The sequence below is a fragment of the Eulemur rufifrons genome, chromosome 7, assembly GCF_041146395.1.
Source record: "Eulemur rufifrons isolate Redbay chromosome 7, OSU_ERuf_1, whole genome shotgun sequence".
NCBI lineage: Eukaryota > Metazoa > Chordata > Mammalia > Primates > Lemuridae > Eulemur > Eulemur rufifrons.
The window spans coordinates 147,932,879-147,953,600 of record NC_090989.1 but is presented as its reverse complement, the minus strand read 5'-3'; the positions used below and the strand labels follow the sequence as shown (position 1 = coordinate 147,953,600).

General features: G+C 36.9%; 1 protein-coding gene across 1 annotated transcript in view; it reads left to right on the top strand.

The window, feature by feature from the left end:
* The window catches only part of ULK4 (unc-51 like kinase 4), a 561,027-nt gene that overhangs the window by 41,088 nt on the left and 499,217 nt on the right, over nucleotides 1-20,722 (top strand). The window contains exons 13-17 of the mRNA XM_069475562.1: nucleotides 4,075-4,179; nucleotides 6,606-6,666; nucleotides 8,033-8,214; nucleotides 9,085-9,131; nucleotides 14,112-14,190. Of these exons, the coding sequence (XP_069331663.1) occupies nucleotides 4,075-4,179; nucleotides 6,606-6,666; nucleotides 8,033-8,214; nucleotides 9,085-9,131; nucleotides 14,112-14,190 (474 nt within the window). The remainder of the gene's footprint in view (nucleotides 1-4,074; nucleotides 4,180-6,605; nucleotides 6,667-8,032; nucleotides 8,215-9,084; nucleotides 9,132-14,111; nucleotides 14,191-20,722) is intronic.

Below are 20,722 nucleotides of genomic sequence, written 5' to 3'. Positions count from 1 at the left end.
TCATGAAAATACTGCTATGAACATTTTTTTACATGTTTTTTGTGGATGTATGTTTTCATTTATCTTGTATATATACTCACGAGTGGAATTACTGTGGTGTGTGCTAATTCCTTGTTTAACTTTTTGAGGAACTGCCAAACTGTTCTTCAGAGCACCTGCACCATTTTACATTCTCACCAGCTGTGTGTGACAGTTTCAATTTTTACACATCTTTACTAACATCTATTATTTTTTGTCATTTTGAAAAGAATTGTGCTAAAATATTCATAAACTTTACCATTTTGACCATTTCTAAATACATAGTTCAGTGGCATTAAGTATATTCACACTGTTGTGCAACCATCACCACCATTTATCTCCAGAACTTCTTCATCCAAAATTGGTACTCTATACCCATAAATAATAACTCCCCATTTCCCATTCCCCTCTGCCTCGGGCAGCCACCATTCTACTTTCTGCCTCGGTGGATGTACCTATCCTAGGTATCTTGTATAAGTGGAGCCATACAGTATTTGTCCTTTTATGTCTGGCTTATTTCACTTAGCATAATGTCTTTACGGTTTGTCCATGTTGTAGCATCTACCAGAATTTCATTCCTTTTTAAAACTGAATAATATTCCCTTGTATGTATATAACACACTGTCTTTTCATGTGTTGATGGACATTTGGGTTGCTTCCACCTTTTGGCTGTTGTGAATAGTGCTACATTGTCTGTCTTTTTGATTATATATAGCCATCCTATTTCAAACCCTAGTGTGTATGAAATTCTGTGTCTTTGTGGTTTTGATTTGCATTTACCTGATAGATGTTGAATGTCTTTTCATGTTTTCAAATTCTTTGCCAATTTTTAATTGGGTTATTTTTTAATTAGTTGCAGAAACTTTTTTTTTATACATATTTTAGATTTATGATTTGTAAAATTTTTTTCCCATTATCTGGGTTGTCCTTTGAAGCACAAAAGATTTAAATTTTCATACAGTCTAATTTATCATTTTTGTGTGTGCATTTTGTTGCTGCTTGTGCTTTTGGTGTCTTATCTAAGAAACCATTGCCTGCTACAAGGTCATGAAGGTTTCTACACGTGTTTTCTTCTAAGAGCTTTATAGTTTTCCATTTAGGTCTTTTATCCATTTGAGTTAATTTTTATATATGGCATGAGGTACAGGGTCCAGCTTCATCGTTTTGTATGTAGATATCCAGTTGTCTCAGCACCATTTGTTGAAAAGATTTTTCTTTCCCCATTGAATTGCCTTGGCACCCTTGTTGAAAATCAATTGACTGTAAATGTGAGGGTTTATTTCTGGACTCTATTCCATTATTCTGTTCGTCTGTCCTTAAGCTGGTAGCAGACTTTGTAGCGTTTTAGTTTCGATATCAGGAAGTATGACCCCTCCAAACTTTGTTTTTTTTCCCCAGGGTTGTTTTACCCATTCTGGGTCCCTTGTCTTTCCATGTGACTTTTAGGATTGCCTTGTCAGTTTCTGCAAAGAAGCCAGCTTGAGTTTTAATAGGAATTGCATTGAATCTGTAGATCAGTTTAGGAAGTGTTGCCATCTTAATGATATTAACCTTTCCTCTGTGAACACGGCATGTCTTTCTACTTATGTAGGTCTTTAATTTCTTTCAATCATAGTTGTTTTGAATGTAGAAATACTTTGAATTAAATAAGTTTTTCTAAGTTATTTTTATTCTATTTATTGCTTGATAAATATAATGCTTTTAGTTTTTCCTATAATTTTTTTTGTGTGTGAAATGTATTTGTACCACGTAAAACTTAATTGCTTTGAAATTTAGTGTAAGTGGATTATAATAAAATCTACCTGCTAATTTTTTTGGTTGTATGTGAAATAGAAAATCAGTGTAAAAATAAAAGCATTCTGAAAAATGATAGATATTGAAGCTGTTCTGGCAGATGGTAATTGTAGATGAATGATCATCTTATTGAGAAAATTTAATCAATAATTATTTAAATATATAAGATAATGTTTTATAATCTGTAAATGATTGTTTTTATTCAATTACAAAAATATATAGTTGTAGAAAACTGGGCAAATGTAAAAGAGGACAAAAAACCCAAAAATTATTTATAATGCAATCATGCAGAATGGACACTGATTACATTTTGATATTTCTACTTCTGGTTTTATAAATGTTCATTTTCAAACAAGGGAACATAATTTTATAACTTAATTTTTTCATTTAAAGATTATGATCTCATTGCAATTATTGATCACTTAGTTTATTCCTGAGCATTTTATTTTTTGATATTATGAATGGAATATTACATGTTATATATAACTTGTCATTTGTGCATATGTTCAATTTACATATAGGAAATTATAATTTTTACATACAAATTTTCTAGTTGGTCTACCTTACTAATTCTTATATTCTAATTTTTTAGTTGATTAATTTTAGTTTTCTGGCTGCTTAGTTACATCATTTATATAAAAAGATAATTTGGCTACCTCTTTCAAATACAGATGTCTGTCTTTACTCTGTGGACTAATATAATTTACTAGCACTTCCTGCACAGTGTTAAATCAGCAGGAATATCCAGCCCTTTGCTCTGTTATTTTTTTTTTTTAAGTGAGGGTTGTCCTGCCGTGTTGCCCAGGCTGGAGTTCAGTGGTTATTCTCAGGTGCGATTATCATAGCATCCAGCAGCCTGAAACTCCTGGTCTCTAGCAGTCCTCCTGCATCAGCCTTCAGAGTAGCTGGGACTACAGGTGCATGCCACCACACCTGGCTTCTGCTCTGTTACTGACTTCTCTCCTTTTATTCTGCCCCCTCCCTCACCCAAGACACCATCCTCTTCTTGCAGGCCATTGTAGTAACCTCTAATGTGTCTTCCCAGTTCTCCATCGCTCCCTTCCAATCCATTCTCTGCTGAAGCCAGTGTGACATGACATACGTGTGTGTGTGTGTGTGTGTGTATATAAATTTTTAAAAAATAACTTTATTAATTACAATTGTCATCATCTTGAGCAGTGCCAGGCATTGTTTTAAATACTCTAAGGTTACTCTTCACAATCCTGAAAAGTTGTTGGGTTTAATCTTCATTATGGATAAGAAAACAAGGCTTTTTTCTTTAACTTTCTTAAGGTTACAGTTAACAAGTGACAATGTAAGTCTACCCATCTTTCTGTCTTAAAAGTCCGTGTTCTTAACCTTTAGGAAAGAAAAAATTTTTTTAAACAGAAAGTTCCTCCTTACTTTGTGTGTTTTTTATGTGTCTTTTTTCTGAGTTACAAGGGTGGTCTTGCTTTCCAGGAACTTTATTAGCTAACTCTTCTATTCGTTTATCTACACCCTTCTACCCACTAAGTATTGGATCATTTCTTTTTCTCATTGTTTACTTCACTGGTTTGCTTTTCTGTTTTATTCAGCTTGCTAGTTACTGTTTTCATTGGATTCTTAATGCATGAATCCTTTTTTTTTTTTTTTTTTTTTTTTCTGGATGTGAAATACTAAGGCAGAGCCCTAGGAATAAAACTTTTGTTCAAGTAGGACACAAAGAGATGTTCAAAGGAATAACTGATGGTGAACTCTGGTTATTAATTTTGTTATGTATCAACTCTAACTACTTTTAACAAATATAAAGGTGTTTAACACTTAAGGTAGTAGGTCAGTACATCAGTCTGAATTTTTTTATGTTACAATTTCAACTTCTTATCTAATATTCTGAAAGCAGAAATAAATTGATTAGTGTTCTGTGAATGAAAGATAAAAGCCATGCTGGTAATTGAAAAACCAATTTGCCTCCTCCCAGTTTAGAACGTCAAACTATAAAGATCCTTTTCGTAGTCCTAACTAGCCTTAGTGGTAAACATAAGGGATTCAGTTCCTTTTTTTGAGCTTTGTTTTTTTCATCTGTAAAATGGGAATAATGATACATACCATTTAGGATTTCTGTGAAGATCAAATGAGACTTAAAGTGATTTGAGTAGTAATTGAAGTACGTTGATTGATAATAGGTGCCCTTCTACAGTGATATCTTCCTCAGGGTCTTATTAGCTCTGTCTTCTAAAGCTCTTTACTGGTAACAAAGTCTAATTTTTGTTTTCATTTCAGATTACAAGTGGACACCTGAGTCAGCAGGACCTGGAATCCCTGATGAGAGAGCTTATCTACACAGACTCAGATCTTGTCATCACCCCAATTATCGACAACCCGAAGGTGTGGAAAGATACCAAAACAACTGAATTTTAGACTTTGCTGTGGTCTGAAATCGGCGTGATATTTTCATTCAGAATATTTCTTGCCTTATTTTCTTTCCTGTTCCTCTTATTGTCGGCTTCTATTTCATTTGTGCCACATGTCTGTGTTTCCAACTCCTACCCTGTCTGAAACCCTCTCCTTTTCCTTCACTTCCGCTTCCCTGGAGTGGAGTTTTCTCCCCACTGTTCTTAATGCGTTAGCTCTGCCTCTCATTACTGCACTCATCATGTGCTGAGGAGTGCTGCCGACTTTGTGACCTCAGACATTGGCTCTCGGTCCCTTCATTTCTCCGTACATCCTTATGTAATTCACTGCAGATATTCTAGTGGCTGATGTATTATGAAGGCAGATGGCAGGGAGCACTGCTCGCCAGGCTGCGGTGGGCGGGTCACACAGAAATCCTACCCTCTCTCAGGTTGTTAGGACCCCAGGGTGGAGAGTAGGGAGACACTATGGAGCTTGGGGGCCTCTGGTTCACAATGCACTTCTAACCCAATGTGAGCTTTGTTGCTTCATGTCTTTTGGGATGTAACACTACCTTACTAAGGGATGATGAGTACTCTCCTTTAAAGAAAATTAATTTCTCCGTTCCCTCTGTTTTCTCTTGATTTCTAGCCCTCAACATACATTCCACCACCTATATTTTAATTTTTGATTTTCCTGCTTTGCAAAAAATGTCTTTTTCTGTATTGATTCACGATCATATCCTTTTATCTCATTGGGGAACATTATTGTGGGTTCAGACCAAATGGGTTCTTGGATTCATGTTTATTTCTTAGATAGACAACAGTTCATATCGATAAGTTAGCTATTTTTCATAATAGAGCTAATTCTTTTTGTGAGTTCAGATGTCTGGCAAAGTAACTATATTATGCTAAATTGTTGGCTAATGGGGCATTTTCATGGTGGGCTTTCTGGAACAATTTGTGATATCTTTTGACCCTATTCTATGTTTCCTTATTTCCTCTTATAACATACTGGATAGTTTCTGGGAAACCTTAGTATAAGTTTTGTTTATGTTTAACTTTCTATTTTAAATTACATTTAGACGTAGAGAAAAGGTTCAAATGTGAGAGTCCCTGTATACCTTTTACCTAGCTGTTCTTAATGTTAACATCTTATAGGACCAGAGTACAGTGAGTAAAACCCAGGAATTAACATGGGTACAGTGCTATTGACTGAACTACCAAATTTATTTGAATTTGTCAGTTTTACCACTAATGTTCTTTTTTGTTCCAGGATCCCATGTTATAGTTAGCTGTTACGCCTGTTTCATTTCTTAGTTTGTCCTTGTCTTTCATGGCCTTGTTAGAATTTCTCAATCTTTGCTTGTCTTTTATGACCTTGATACTTTGAAGAGTAACTGACCAGGTATTTTATAGAGTGTCCCTCAATTTGGGTTAATCTTGGGGTTTCTCATGATTAGAATGAGATCATGAATTTCGATTATGAGATTAGAATGAGAGTTTGCATTTTTGACAAAAATGCTGCAGTAAATACAGTAAAATGCTGCAGTAAATACAGTAATATTGATACTCACTGTACCAGTAAAGGTTTTTAAAATGTTATATATAGAGATTTTGGAGAAGTTAGATGTAGAAATGATAGTTGAATTTTTAATTAAAAGTGTCAAGATGAAGTATCTGGCTGTTCCAAACTCATAGATCCAACTACATGGTTTCTCCACTTTCCTCAAATAAATCCTAACTTTGTTATTCATGCTGTTCCAGCTTCTTAGAATGGTGTCTTCTTCAATATAACAAGTCCTAACCATCCTTCAAGACTTCAGTCCACCTTCCACCTCTTCCGTAAATCCTATCCTAACCACATCAACCTAAAGTGCTTGCTGTATTCTCTATTATTTTAAAGAAATTTCTTTCTGTGAAATGTTTTGTTTGTAATTATGTCCTGCCTATTTCAAGTTGTTACTTAAATATTTTATGTTTTATTGTATAACAACCATTTGTGTCATCTTTACAACTAGAGTATCAGCTCTCTATAGGATCGTGTCTTTTATGTCTTTGTATCCTTCTTAGCATAGGGATACATGCGCCTCACCCTGGCAGGTGCACAATAAATATTTGAATGACTAAATTTCTAACCCAGAGGTAAATTAGCTAAAGTGTAAGCTAATTTTTTCTATGAAGGTGAAATTTTTTCTGTGAAGCTGAGTTTTATTGCAAATATCAATTGAAATGCTTAAAGATAACTTATCTATATTTGTGTATTTTAATCTGAAAGGGCATTGTTGAATTCTTTTTGGTGACAAATTTTACAGTATTCTCTTTTGTCCTTATTGATTTATAATCTGATATAGGGGACATATCAGGAGACAGGTATCTGTCTCAAAAGGCATCTCAAAAGTTTGTTTTTTCTAACCACAGATAATGAAACAACTGCCAATTAAATTTGATCCAAAAATACTGCATCTACCAGCACATTCAGGTAGGATCATAAAGGGCTTATCAAACATGCAGACTTTTTGTATACAGATACAAATATGAAATTTATTTGCAAATGGAATATTTGTGGATGCATAATTTCCAGTTTTCTTGCCAATTGGCTTATATTCTTAGGGTAGTGTTATGCAAATTGTAAACAATCTATAATCCATTTGTGCCAGCCTATGACATTACTCAGCTGAGTCTGGCCTGCCCAGTGCTCTTGTGGGTGGGTAAGTTCCTGTAGAGCTGGGCAAGTTTTCCTGTGGAGTGGGTGGGGTAGAGGGGGCTCCTCCTGACCTTCCTGTATAGAGCATTTGAATTTCTACCATTTATGGTGCTGGTGTGGGTGCACAGCGTTTGGGACCACAGTGGAGAATTGGAATTCTACTCAAGGGACCAGGGCAGTCGAGAACAGGGCTAAGTAGTTCACTTCTGTGGAGATGGTGGGGGATGGAGATGCTAAAAGGATGATTGTTATGTTTCTGTTCAACTAATGAAAGTCTTATTTAGGGTGAACATCAGAAATTGTTACATGCCTTAAATTGATTTGTTTGGCATGGCTGGAGTAGAATCTATGATTTGAAGTAAACTTAGTATATTCAAATTTAAATAAATCAACTAATGATTTATATCAGTCAACTTAATTACTGATAAAAACAAAGAAGAAACCATATCGAAGGACATTTTTGAAAAATGAGTGGAGCAAAACATTATTAATAATTCTTTCAGTGCCAAGTAGAACCATTATTTAAGAAAACTTAGAAATCTTTTTCTTTTCACTTTTGAGCTATTTAGGAAATTATATTTACAATTTATTTTGTTTAAAGATGGAGATCAGCAAAACACGTTAATTTTAGATGGATTCTCACTTCCTAATCTGACTTTTTTTAGGGATTTGAAGGTAGGAATTCCAGGTGCTTTCAGCTCTGATGTTAATGTGGTTATTTTTAGAAGTCATTTTATTGGGATTTTTTAAACAACTGTACAATTTCTGACTTTTTCAATATTTTAGGGCTGCGTTGATTTATTTATACAAAGGCTATCTTGTTTTCTTTTACTAATTTCATTTAACTTTACATCTTGTTGTATTCTAGTTTGCAGGATAATTCTCCTTTAGGCGTCTGTTTTCTTTTTTGGAGCAGTTTTCCATTGAAGTAGTTAAAGTCTCCATGGGAAGAAACAGAGATGAGGAATATAGAGAGACAAAAATAGTGTCATCTTTGGAGAACTTTTGGTTTTGACAGTGCAATGTTACAGTTTTCTTTGTCCTCATCTTAACTATTGATATTCTCTGTTTGTTTTACATAATGTTTCCAGAAATTCTTTTTTGCATCATACACACTTTGATTATTTTATTTCCTCTGCAGTGGATAAATTGTTATTTCTGAAAGACCAAGACTGGAATGACTTTTTGCAACAAGTGTGTTCACAGATAGACTCCACTGAGAAGAGTACTGGAGCCTCCAGAACCAAGTTGAATCTCCTTTGCTATTTATGTGTGGTGGCTGGTCACCAGGAGGTGGCCACCAGGCTCCTCCATTCCCCCTTGGTAAGTCTGTGCGATGTGTCTTTATGCGCTTAACTTTTGTGTTTCTATAGAGGTTAACACAAGTGCTGAAATATTAATTTGATTTAATTACAATGAAAAAAGTGATTTATCAAGATTATAATTTCATGAAAATTATCCTGTGTTTAATCCTTGGGTCTAAAAGCAGTTGAGTAGATAGTGACTTTGGACTTTTTTTGGGAATACTTAGCCATGCATTTTATGTTAACTTGTAATAATTGTAAAATATTTTTTTTATAGCTGTAAATCATAAGAGAAACATTCTCATTAGTGGCTGGAGTGAACTGCCCATGTGGATTAGGGGGCTCCTTTATAATGCAGTTTTCAACCTGCTGAACTGTAAGGTTTCTGATGTGGCACTGAAGGGAGACATCGAGTCTCTAAGATTTTTTTTTTCCTCTTTCCCCTGGGAATGTTACTTCTTGGACTGTCTTGGTTCATTGGGAAACTTATGGGAATTTGGCAGAGCTTTTGAAGTCATCCTCAGAAAGGAATTACAGTGGTTTGGAGGTGTTTTTTATAGTGGACCCTGATTTGGGGACTGGCTTGAAAAAATTTAAGTTCATTGGCTTCCAGGATTGTCATAAGGTTACTTTTTTGGGTGGTTGGTGTGTGTGTGTGTCTGTTGCGGGAGTGGGGGTAGACTTTTAGGGAATATAAAGTGGTAGGAGAAACCAAAAGTACTGTTCTTAGTTTTTATTTTTATTTGTTATACTAATGCTTTTGCATGTTTGTAAATAATCTCCTTGTGGCACGATTTACATTTCAGTTCTATAAAGGTCTGATTTCTTAACTTAGTGGTCACTTTTTGTGTTTCGTGGATTAAATGTACATTTTAATTTTTTATCCTAGTTCCAGTTGCTAATCCAGCATTTGCGAATAGCTCCAAACTGGGATATGTAAGTAACATTTATACTTTAAAAATTATTCTTTATGATTTTATTAATTACAACATATTTATGAAAAGCACAGAATCCTAAATAATTATCAGAAATTATTCTGAAGTATTGATGACTCTGACTCATAGGCAATTTCTATAGGCATCTCATTGGTAAATTTAAAATGATGATTTAAAAATAGCTGTTATCCTAATGTTATGAACACGATTCTGGGATTATCTAAATTACATTTGAAAACTTTATTAACTGTTACTTTTTTGAGTATTTGTTATAAAATACATTAGCTCTCATCTCCATATGCTTCCTAGTTTTCCCTTTGTCACTTGTATCTTTCCCTCATGTAGCACACAGCTTTCCTTTGTTTGATGTTATTTATAGTCTATTGGGATTATGATTTATAAATTCCTGATGGAAAGAAGTGTACTTGGTTTTTATGGAAGCAGCATACCAGGGTGAAAAGCACGTTGCATAAAGTGTTAGAACACTCGGGGCCCTGGTTGCCAATGAGACTCGGCCAAATTATTTCCTTTTTCTTTTATTCATTTTTTCAGAGATAGGGTTTTGCTCTGTTGTCCAGACTAGAGTGCAGTGGCATAATCTTAGCTCAGTGCAGCCTTGAACTCCTAGGCTTAAGTGATCCTCTCACCTTGCCTCTGGAGTGGCTAGGACTACAGTTGTGGGCTACCAAGCCCAGCTAATTTTGTCTTATTTTTTATAGAAACGAGGTCTTGCCCTGTTGCCCAGGCTGCTCTTGAACTCCTGGGCACAAGTGATCCTCCCACCTCAGCCTCCCAAAATATTGGGATTACAGGCATGAGTCATTGCACCTGGAGCCTCTCTCTGAATCTCTGCTTCCTGGGCAGTCTGTGTGGGATGAGCAAAAGGTATGGGTTTAGGATTCAGACAGACCTGGGTGTGGATCGCAGATCTGCCCCCTTGGCAAATTGCTTTAACTGCTGAGCCTTAGTTTTCTCATCTGTAAGATAGGGGTAGCATGACTACGTAAATTTTTGGTAATAATTCAACTTTGAATGAGATAAATATGTGAAATACCTTGTACAGTGCCTTGTTCTTGGTGCTTAATATACATTGGAGATGTAGAAGCTGTAGTTATCATCAGGCTTGCTTATCTCTTATGATTGTTAAGAGAAGCATGTGAAAAAAATGGAGGTGAAAGGGTTTTGTGACATGTGGTAGTGGTATGATAGTAATTATTTTTTCATGCTGGCAAAACATGAGGGAAACAATAGGGGTTCACAAAATGCTTCTTTGGGTAATTATTCTTATGCATCTTCTAATGTTACTCTCCCAAAGTAAAATCTGGTATTACAAAATAGGATTTCTAGGTAATGGTTGAGCATTTAATACTTTGAGAAGATTTATGGTACGCTCATTAAAAATAAACCAGTGAAATCTTTATTTAAACACTTCTATTTAAACTTAAGCTATATCCTTGAATGGGGTGCCCCCTGCTGACATTTTAAAGCAGGCATTCTTAATCCTTTCCAATCCCAGCCCTGGAATCCACCTGGGATTGGTTCCAGGGCCCCCAGGGACACCAAAATCCACAGATGCTATTTTTTTCAATTTTTAAAACTGAAGCTTAATTGTAAAACAGTTTGAATTTGAGAAAAATGATAAGTAGTAAGGTAGATAAGTCCTCTGCTAGGATCCTTCTTTTATTCTCTTTCTCCATTGAAACACCATTTCCTCCAGTGAGGCCTTCTCTGACCCCCAGATTATGTTACCTTGATAGTATATGGTAAGGTTCCTTAACTTAGCCTGGGGGATGATCACTATTGAAGTAGATATATTTATTCCTTAGCTTTTCTTCTGCATATCTAAAAACAAAATTAGAATCACATGATATAATTTTATAGTTTTTCTCTGCTCCCTGTAATATATATTATATATTTTTAGTGTCATTAATAATTTGTCTAAGATGTTTATAAGGTATACCTTTTTATGTTGTGACTATCTGATCATTTTGTTTATCCTATACTATATTTGGATACTATTATAATAGTGTAAACAATATTTTAATGAACATTTTTGTGCTTAAATCTTTGTAGCTGCTTTCTTTCTCCCCTTAGGGCAGATTCATAGAATTAGAACAAATGGTAGAAGGGAATAAATATTTTTGTGACTTTTGATACGTTGCTAATGTGCTGTTCAAAAACATAATATCAACATACATTCCCAATGTGTTTAAAAATGCTTTTTTGTTAGAACCTTCAATATTGAATATTTATCAAATTTTATTTTATTTTAGAGACAGGGTCTCTCTTTGTCACCCAGGCTAGAGTGCAGTGGCCTGATCGTAGCTCACTGTAGCCTCGAACTTGTAGGCTCAAGCAATCCTCCTGCCTTAGCCTCCCTAGTAGCTGGGACTAGTAGTAGGCATGTACCACTATGCCCAGCTAATTAAAAAACATTTTTTTTTTTTTTTTTGCAGAGATAGGGGTCTCACTATGTTGCCCAGGCTGTTCTCAAACTCCTGGCCTCAAGCGATCCCCCTGCCTCGGCCTCCTAAAGTGCTGGGATAACAGGCATGAGCCATCATGCCCAGCCTATCAAATTTTAAATCCTTCCTTGCCAATCAACTTTATGAGGTATGCTTCACATACAATAATGGTATAATATTTTAACTTTAAAAATTTTATTAGCTGTAAATTATGCATAGCATAAATTTACCATTACTGCCCTTTTTAAGGGTATAATGGCATTAAGTACGTTCACATTTTTGTGCAACTATCACCACTATTCATTTTCAGAACTTTTCCATCATCTTAAACATAGGCTCTTTAGCCATTAAATAATAATGTCCCCTTTTCCCACCCAAGGCCTGGTGACCTATATTCTACTTTCTATCTCTCTGAATTTGCTTAGTGTGGGTACCTCATATGTGTAGAATCATATAATATTTGTCTTTTGTTGTCTGATTTGTTTCACTTAGATTAATGTTTTCAAGGTTCACCAGTATTATAGCATGTGCCAGAATTTCCTCCCTTTTTAAGGCTGAATAATAGTCCATTTTATGTATATGCCATATTTTGTTTGTCTTTTCATCTGTTCATTGTTTCTACTTTTTTGGCTATTGTGAATAATACTGTTATGAATATTGTTGTTTTCTGGTTTTTTTGTTTTTGGATAATAGCTATCCTGATGGGTGTGAAGTGGTATCTCATGGTTTTGATTTACATTTCCTTTATGATTAGTGATGAGCATTTTTTCATCTGAATTTGGCCATTTGTGTATTTTCTTTGGAGAAATGTCTGTTCAAGTCTTCTTTTTTTTTTGAGACAGAGTCTCACTCTGTTGCCCAGGCTAGAGTGCCGTGGCGTCAGCCTAGCTCACAGCAACCTCAAACTCCTTGGCTCAAGCAATCCTCCTGCCTCAGCCTCCCGAGTAGCTGGGACTACAGGCATGCACCACCATGCCCGGCTAATTTTTTCTATATATATTTTTAGCTGTCCATATAATTTCTTTCTATTTTTAGTAGAGCTGGGGTCTCGCTCTTGCTCAGGCTGGTCTCGAACTCCTGAGCTCAAACAATCCACCTGCCTCGGCCTCCCAGAGTGCTAGTATTACAGGCGTGAGCCACCGCGCCGGGCCTTGTTCAAGTCTTTTGCCTGTTTTTGAATCAGTTTGTTTTATGTTGTTGAGTTCTTTATGTATTCTGGATATTAACCCCTTATCAGAGAAATAATTTGCAAATATTTTCTCCCATTCTGTGGGTTGCCTTTTTACTGTGTTACAGTGTCCTTTGATTAAAGTTTGATTAAAGTTTTTTAGTTTCAGTGAAGCTCCAGTTCATCTATTTTTTTTCTTTTGTTGCCTGTGCTCTTGGTGTTGTACTAAAAAATCATTGCCAAATCCAATGTCATAAAGTTTTCCTTCTAAGAGTTTTATAGTTTTAGCTTTTATGCTTAGGTCTTTGATTCATTTTGAATTTTTTAAATATAAAAGTAAAAAGTTCATTTTATCTTATTGATTTTGAATTAATAGTGTAAAGTAAGGATCTGACTTCATTTCTTTGCATGTGCATATCCACTTTTACCTATACCATTTGTTGAAAAGACTATTTTTTCCCCATTGAATGGTCTTGGCACCGTTATTGGGAGTTATTTGCCCATATCTCTAAGGGTTTATTTCTGAGTTCTCTATTCTATTTCATTGGTCTGTGTGTCTGGCTTTGTGCTAGTACCACACTGTCTTGATTACTGTAGCTTTGTAGTAAGTTTTGATTAGAAAGTGTGAGACACCCAACTTTGTTCTTCTTTTTCAGCATTGTTTTGGCTATTTGGGGGTTTTTTATTTCTCTCTTCTCTCTGGTTAAGGCCTTTTTAAAATTTTATTTTCCATTTTACTTTTTTTTTTTTTTTTTTTTTGTTGAGACAGAGTCTCACTTTGTTGCCCAGGCTAGAGTGAGTGCCGTGGCGTCAGCTTAGCTCACAGCAACCTCAAACTCCTGGGCTTAAGCGATCCTACTGCCTCAGCCTCCCGAGTAGCTGGGACTACAGGCATGCGCCACTATGCCCGGCTAATTTTTTCTATATAGATTTTTTTTTTTTTTTAGGTGTCCATATAATGTCTTTCTATTTTTAGTAGAGACGGGGTCTCGCTCAGGCTGGTCTCGAACTCCTGACCTTGAGCAATCCACCCGCCTCAGCCTCCCAGAGTGCTAGGATTACAGGCGTGAGCCACCGCGCCCGGCCTCCATTTTACTTTTAAACCACAACTTGTTTAAATTTTGTCACTATTAAAGTATTACAGAGGACATTGCTGTTCATGTCTCCCTATGTACACAAGGGAGAGTTTCTCTGGGCTATTTACATAGGGGAGTGTGTGCCTATCACATTCAATGTTTATTTCACATTCTTATATCTAGTGCTCATCATTGCATCATAAAACTACCTGGAGTTGGTTTCCTTGGTCCCTGACTCTTCTCTTCAGAGCCTGTTTTCTCTCCATTTACAGACGGGCCAAGGTTGCTCGAGTGATTGGATTACTGGCCTCACACACAACTGAGCTCCAGGAAAATACACCTGTTATTGAGGTAATTTCTTTTATTACTGAAATGTTATGAATGACAAAAACGATTGTTCTTGATTTTATAATTTAGAACATGCAGCTTTCATTGACCTGCACTTAATTTTTCTTTGTGGAATTGTGGCAATTGTTATAAAATGACCACCTCAGCAGTCCTATAGGCTTAAGCACAACAGCTCATTTATAACATAGTCTGTTATTAAAAGTGGTATGGCAGAGTTAACAAGGCACGTGAACTTTCCTCAGTGTTATTTCATTTATTTTTAGATAATGCTTGTTTCATTGCTAGTTTTCTTGTAGTCTACCCGACATTTTAATATAACCAATGTATTTTCTACTTAAAGCATAGCTCCTAATTCAAATTAAAATTCTTTTAGCTTTTTATCCTGAATTTAATGTTTTCATCCTCACCAGTTGTCAATTATTTCTTGACAACTGATCTCAGTATTTAATGGCCCTGCAGACACTAAAGATATTTCCTAATATTAGGTGTTTCTTTCAAATACTGATATATACTGGTAAGACTTCGTTATTTAGTTAACCAGTAACTCCAACTCCTGTGAAGTGAATGCTGCCACTGTACTGCCTAGTCGAATGTCCTTGAGTACTAAAATCTATTTTCCACCTATTCTGTTAATATATATTACACTTACTTGGTGATAGAGTTTTATTCCTTGGACTGGGAGAGGCTCAAGTGTTAAAATACACCCCCTCCCCCCCAAAACAAAACAAAACAGGGATTTTAGGGGCAAGGGGAAAACTCCCGAAGGAAGGAGAAAAGGGGTAAGGAGAGGGCATTTTGTAGAGCTGAAGCTGATGGTGTGGTATTTGGAGGTTGAAGAGAAATTGTCTAGCCAAATACTGTCTGACAGAACTTGGAAATTTTCCAGTGATGGAAAATTTTCTGTAGTAGCCTGCCTTGGACAGTGGCCTGTCTCCCACAGTCTAGGACTGTCTCCCATAAATGGGAGATTAATCTCACTGTATTTCCTTTGCTTGCAATTCTATTTCTACTCCCTGCAAACCGTTGGATCAGTGATCTACTAGTAAAAATGTCACTAAGCCTGAGCTTTCCCTTTCTTTCTGGGACTAAATGAATTGTAACCTATATGTGATTGCTGATGGTACCCACCTTGACTCCCAGAGATGTGTAAGGTAGATTTTTACCTAAAAGACGGAGCAGATAGGGCAGTGTCACCAGGAAGATGGGAAGGCTTAGGATCTCAAAAGTGGGGGTTCCTTCTGATGGCTCAGAGCAAAAGGTCTCCCATGAGACAGAGTGGCTGTACGAGATGGGAGAGAACTTAAAGAAAAGTATAAGACAAAGTCCTGAGATTTTACAGGATATTCCTGCATAACCAGATCATGCATTCATTGCTCAGGAGCTGTGTATCATGAAGAAAGAGCCTCTGAATACGTAAAATTTGACTATTGAATTAAATTATTCAGTAGTTACAATAACAAGTAGGATGGATACTTTAGGAAGCTGAGTTAGTGAATTTCAAGATCAGCAGGGTGGATTCTCTTAGAAGTCAGAAAAAAAAGAGAGATGATAAAAATTATAAACTAAAAGGGCATAGATGTTAGTGCAGAAGATCTATTGTACTGTCCAATATGGTAGCCACCAGCCTTAAGTGGCTACTAAGCACTTGAAGAATAGTTAATCCAAATTGAGATGAGCTCCAAGTGGAAAACACCTACTAGATGTTGAAGATTCAACATGAAAAAAAACGTAAAGTATCTGTAATTTAAAAAATATTAATATATTTTACATTTCAAATGATAATTTAGGTGTATTTGGTTAAATAAGATATTAAAATTAATTTCACATTTTATTTTTTAATGTGGCAACTAAGAAATTTAAAATTACTCATGTGGTTTGAATTATATTTCTGTAGAACAGCTCTGTGATAAACATAATGGGATTTTCAGAAAAAGAACAAGCAAACAGAGTGAAATAATTGTGAAAGAAATAGTAGAAGAAAATTTCATCCTGAACTGAAGGAAGACTGAAATCTTTAGATGAAAGGTCTCACCAAGTATCAGGCAAAACATTGAAAAAAGATGTACATTTAGACATATCCTGGTGAAATGTATAGTTTCACAGAGAAAAAGTTAAAAGATCAAAAATCAGGTTATAAACAAAGAAAAGCAAATCAGGTTTACATTTAATTTAACATGAAAGGCTACAAGAAAGAGAAAACAGTGGAATAACACTTAAGGGATTGTGTGATCTTATGTTTCTCTATACAGCCATCATATTGCCTATTTGTGAGGACAGAACACATTTTCAGAAATTTAGGGACTCAATCTGAATTTTACCAACATTTCTAAAAAAAAATTTTCATGAGCAAACCGTAGCTGCCTAAAAACAATATTAAGGCAAAGTACAGGAGAAACAAATTGAAACAAATGAGTATTAAAATTTAACTCTAAATAGCATCTGTTAATGTTGTGAAGCTTAATCTGGAAAGAATGGATTCTTTTTTTTTTTTTTTTTTTTTTTTTTTTTTTGAGACAGAGTCTCACTCTGTTGCCCAGGCTAGAGTGAGTGCCGTGGCGTCAGTCTAGCTCACAGCAACCTCAAACTCCTGAGCTCAAGCGATCCTCCTGTCTCAGCCTCCCGAGTAGCTGGGACTACAGGCATGCGCCACCATGCCCGGCTAATTTTTTTTTTCTATATATATTTTTAGCTGTCCATATAATTTCTTTCTATTTTTGGTAGAGGTGGGGTCTCGCTCTTGCTCAGGCTGGTCTCGAACTCCTGAGCTCAAACGATCCGCCCACCTCGGCCTCCCAGAGTGCTAGGATTACAGGCGTGAGCCACCGCGCCCGGCCAAGAATGGATTCTTGAAAAAGAATATACATACTGTTAAAAAATTAATAACATGGAAATGAATTCCATTATTTTAAAAGCTCTAGAAGGGCAGAGGGAGGGAATAGAAAAAGGCAAGTTCTTATTTTGTTCTAGAATTTCATAGATACTGTTATATTCTTGACACTGATACTCTGTCATTCATTTATTTCACAAATATTTGTCAGTACTTGTGTATACACAAGGCACTTTCTAGGTATTGGGGTATAGTGTTGAATAATATAGGTAGAAATCTAGTGTGGGAAGAGAGATAAATATATAAAATGTCAGGTGCTGATGCTGTGAAAAAGAATCCCCGTAATATTCTGAAATAAAATTAAAAAAGGAAAAAGATAAAGTAGGATAATGGGGTTTAGAAATGATGGGTGGTCATGGTACTCTTTTTAGATAGGTTGTCAGGGAAAGCCTTTGGTAGGAACATTCAAGCATAGACATGAAGGGGTTGAGGGAACAAGCTATGCTATCTGGGGGAAGAGCATTTCAGGCGGGGTGAACAGCAGTTGCAAAGGGCTGGAGGTAGGAAAGTGGTTGGCATGTTTCAAGGAACAGGAAGTGAGTGCATCTGGGACTGAGTGAGAGGGAGAAGAGTGGTAGGAGGTAGAGTTATTGAGGTATCCAGGGGCTAGATCATATAGAGCCTTGCTATATATCGTGGTAAGTAAGGATTTGGGATTTTATTCAGAGTGAGATGGGAGGCCATTGGAGGATTGTGAGTAGAGGCGTGCTTTGATGTGGCTTATGTTTGAAAAAGAGCATTCTATCTATTACCATTCCAGGGGCAGGGGCAAGGTAGAATCAGACTGGTTTAGGAGGTGAGAGAGAATGGTGACTTGGACCAGGTTGTTAGTCACACACACCCACACACATGCATGCACATGCACATATGCTTTTTACTCGGGTAGAGTTTGAAGAGTGTTGACAGATTTGCTGATTGCTACAATGATACTTAAAAGCAAGCTTTAATAACTGAGAAGTCTGGCCAATTGTAAACTCTAATATTCAGTATTTAAAATGCTAAGTCAAATGCAAATCAAAACCAAAATGTAGTCCGGGCGCGGTGGCTCATGCCTGTAATCCTAGCACTCTGGGAGGCCGAGGTGGGTGGATCGTTTGAGCTCAGGAGTTCGAGACCAGCCTGAGCAAGAGCGAGACCCCATCTCTACTAAAAATAGAAAGAAATTATATGGACAGCTAAAAATATATATAGAAAAAATTAGCTGGGCATGGTGGTGCATGCCTGTAGTCCCAACTACTTGGGAGGCTGAGACAGGAGGATCCCTTGAGCCCAGGAGTTTGAGGTTGCTGTGAGCTAGGCTGACGCCACGGCACTCACTCTAGCCTGGGCAACAAAGTGAGACTCTGTCTCAAAAAAAAAAAAAAAAACCAAAATGTAGTATCAGGATAGTCACCAGATTGACAAAAATTGAAAATCTTTATAAGCTTAAATGTTGGTGAAGAAGAAGAAACTCTCATTTTTTGCTGATAGCAATGTGAATAAGCAAAGCCATTCTGGAAAACGTTGGCCATGTCTACTAAAGCTGAATACCTCTCTCTTTGTGTAACCTAGCATCCATTACACTATAACCCAATGTGCCAAATGATGTGTACAAGGATATGTATTAACAGCATTATTTTTAACAATCCCACATTTAAAAAATTAAAAAATTTTTATTTTGAGATTGGTCTTGCTCTGTCACCCAGGCTAGAGTGTAGTGGTGTGATTATAGCTCACTGCAACCCCAAACTCCTGGGCTCAAGCAATCCTCCTGCCTCAGCCTCTTGAGTAACTAGGACTACAGGCATGTGCCACTACACCACTACACTACATTTTTAAATTTTTTATATAGACAGGGTCTTGCATTGTTGACCAGGCTGGTCTCAAACTCCTGACCTCAAGTGATCCTCCCACCTTGGCCTCCTAAAGTGCTGGGTTACTGGCATGAGCCACCATGCCTGGCCAACATAACAGCCCTATGTTTAAAATAACCCATATATCCATCAACAGTAGCCTGGACAAAGTGTGGCATGTTCATACAACGGAATACTAAATAGCATTGAGAATAAAGAACCATAGCATAGGGTGGTGGGCCCAAATGAATCTCATGGTCATAGACACCTGTGCTAAACATCAGTGGGACATTTCCTGGGAAAGACTGATCTGTATATTCAGAAATGTTCTAGGGCTGTGATGGTTCTTACCTAAAGGATCAGCTCCCCCTTGGGCCAGACATGATGGGGGCGAGGTGATTAGAGGTAGATGTCCTGGAAGGGGTATGGAGATGAGAGGTGACTTGTGGCATAGAGTCTGGGGAAGACAGGCCAGAGGCCAATTCTGGAGCTGAGAGGCTGCCCACAGCCCCTGTGGGGTCCTTGTGCATGGGACTCCCCGTGGCAGTTGCTGGGAGATAGTATGATCTGCTGCTTGTAGGACTTCTCAAGGGACTGGGCAGAAGGCATCTGTAGTCACCTGGGACCTGTCGCCCTGGGTGAGGTACTCTCCATGCTGTGGCCTGGTCCTCCTGGTACTTGCTGTTGCTGCTTTTGCCACCACCAAGGAAGTTTGGCCCCGCAGTTCCTGAACTGCTTTTGTTGCTTGCACTCACTTAGGTTGAGTTCTTTGGCCACTGTGTATTCTCGAAGTGTTTCTCCAACTCCATTTGTTCTTCCTTTTGTAAACATTGTAATTCCTGATGCTGCCTCCATGGAGAGGAGGGGGTGGGTGTTAATTCCTGAGGTTCTTGTATCTTTTTTTCCTGCACTGTTCCTTTCCTGGGCATTTGTGGTGTTTTATTAATTTTAAATGCAAGAACCTGGGAAAAAGTATACTTATTTCATTAAAAGAAAGTAATCGTGTATATTTAGCTATCTGGCAAACTGTTTTGAATTAAGCATAACGTATTGCGAACTAAATGTGGCTGGATCATGGGGAGCTTACATCATAACTTAAAACTGTGCCAGGTGCTCCTTTCAGATGCCATCTTCATTTTTTTATTTCTCAAAACACTTTTTAGTTCTTTAATTCCTGCTATGGACAATTGGGTTTGATAATTTAAGTAGCCACTAGAGGTCACTCAAGCATTGGGAAAAAAGTTATGCAAGTTTAAGAATTTATCTTTCAACTTCAGAAGAAGCAGAATCTGTGAAGGCTTGGCTGGTATATGGTACCATGTTTCATCTTTTTCCTGGATTTAGAAGTTTCTGCTACATGAAATGTGGTTCTATTCTGTTAGTGATTGTTACCATTAGAGATTGTTGAAATTATGACAACCATGAAAGCCTCTCCAGAAAAATGCAGAGTCAACACCTTGCACATGATTTCAGGGTATTCAGGAGCCCTGTAGAAGCCATTGGTGAACTTTATGTTCAGGGAGACCAGGTTTCCGTAAAACTCACAATTGGGTGTTTGTAGACAGTTTTTCAGTAAATCATTAATAAAATTTCAAGTGTGAAATGAATTCTGATTTTTCCAATAGGTTTCCCATCAGCAGATAATAAAAATTGTGGTTAAAGACTTTACAAACATTATAAAGGCATACATAGCACCTCATTTTGTCATTCACCCTCATGCCCCACGGTGCCAAGCCAGCAAAGCGATGTGTGCGTTGGGCACTCAGTCAATGGTGAAGGAGTTAATGAGTGATTATAAGAATGTTAGGAGAGTATC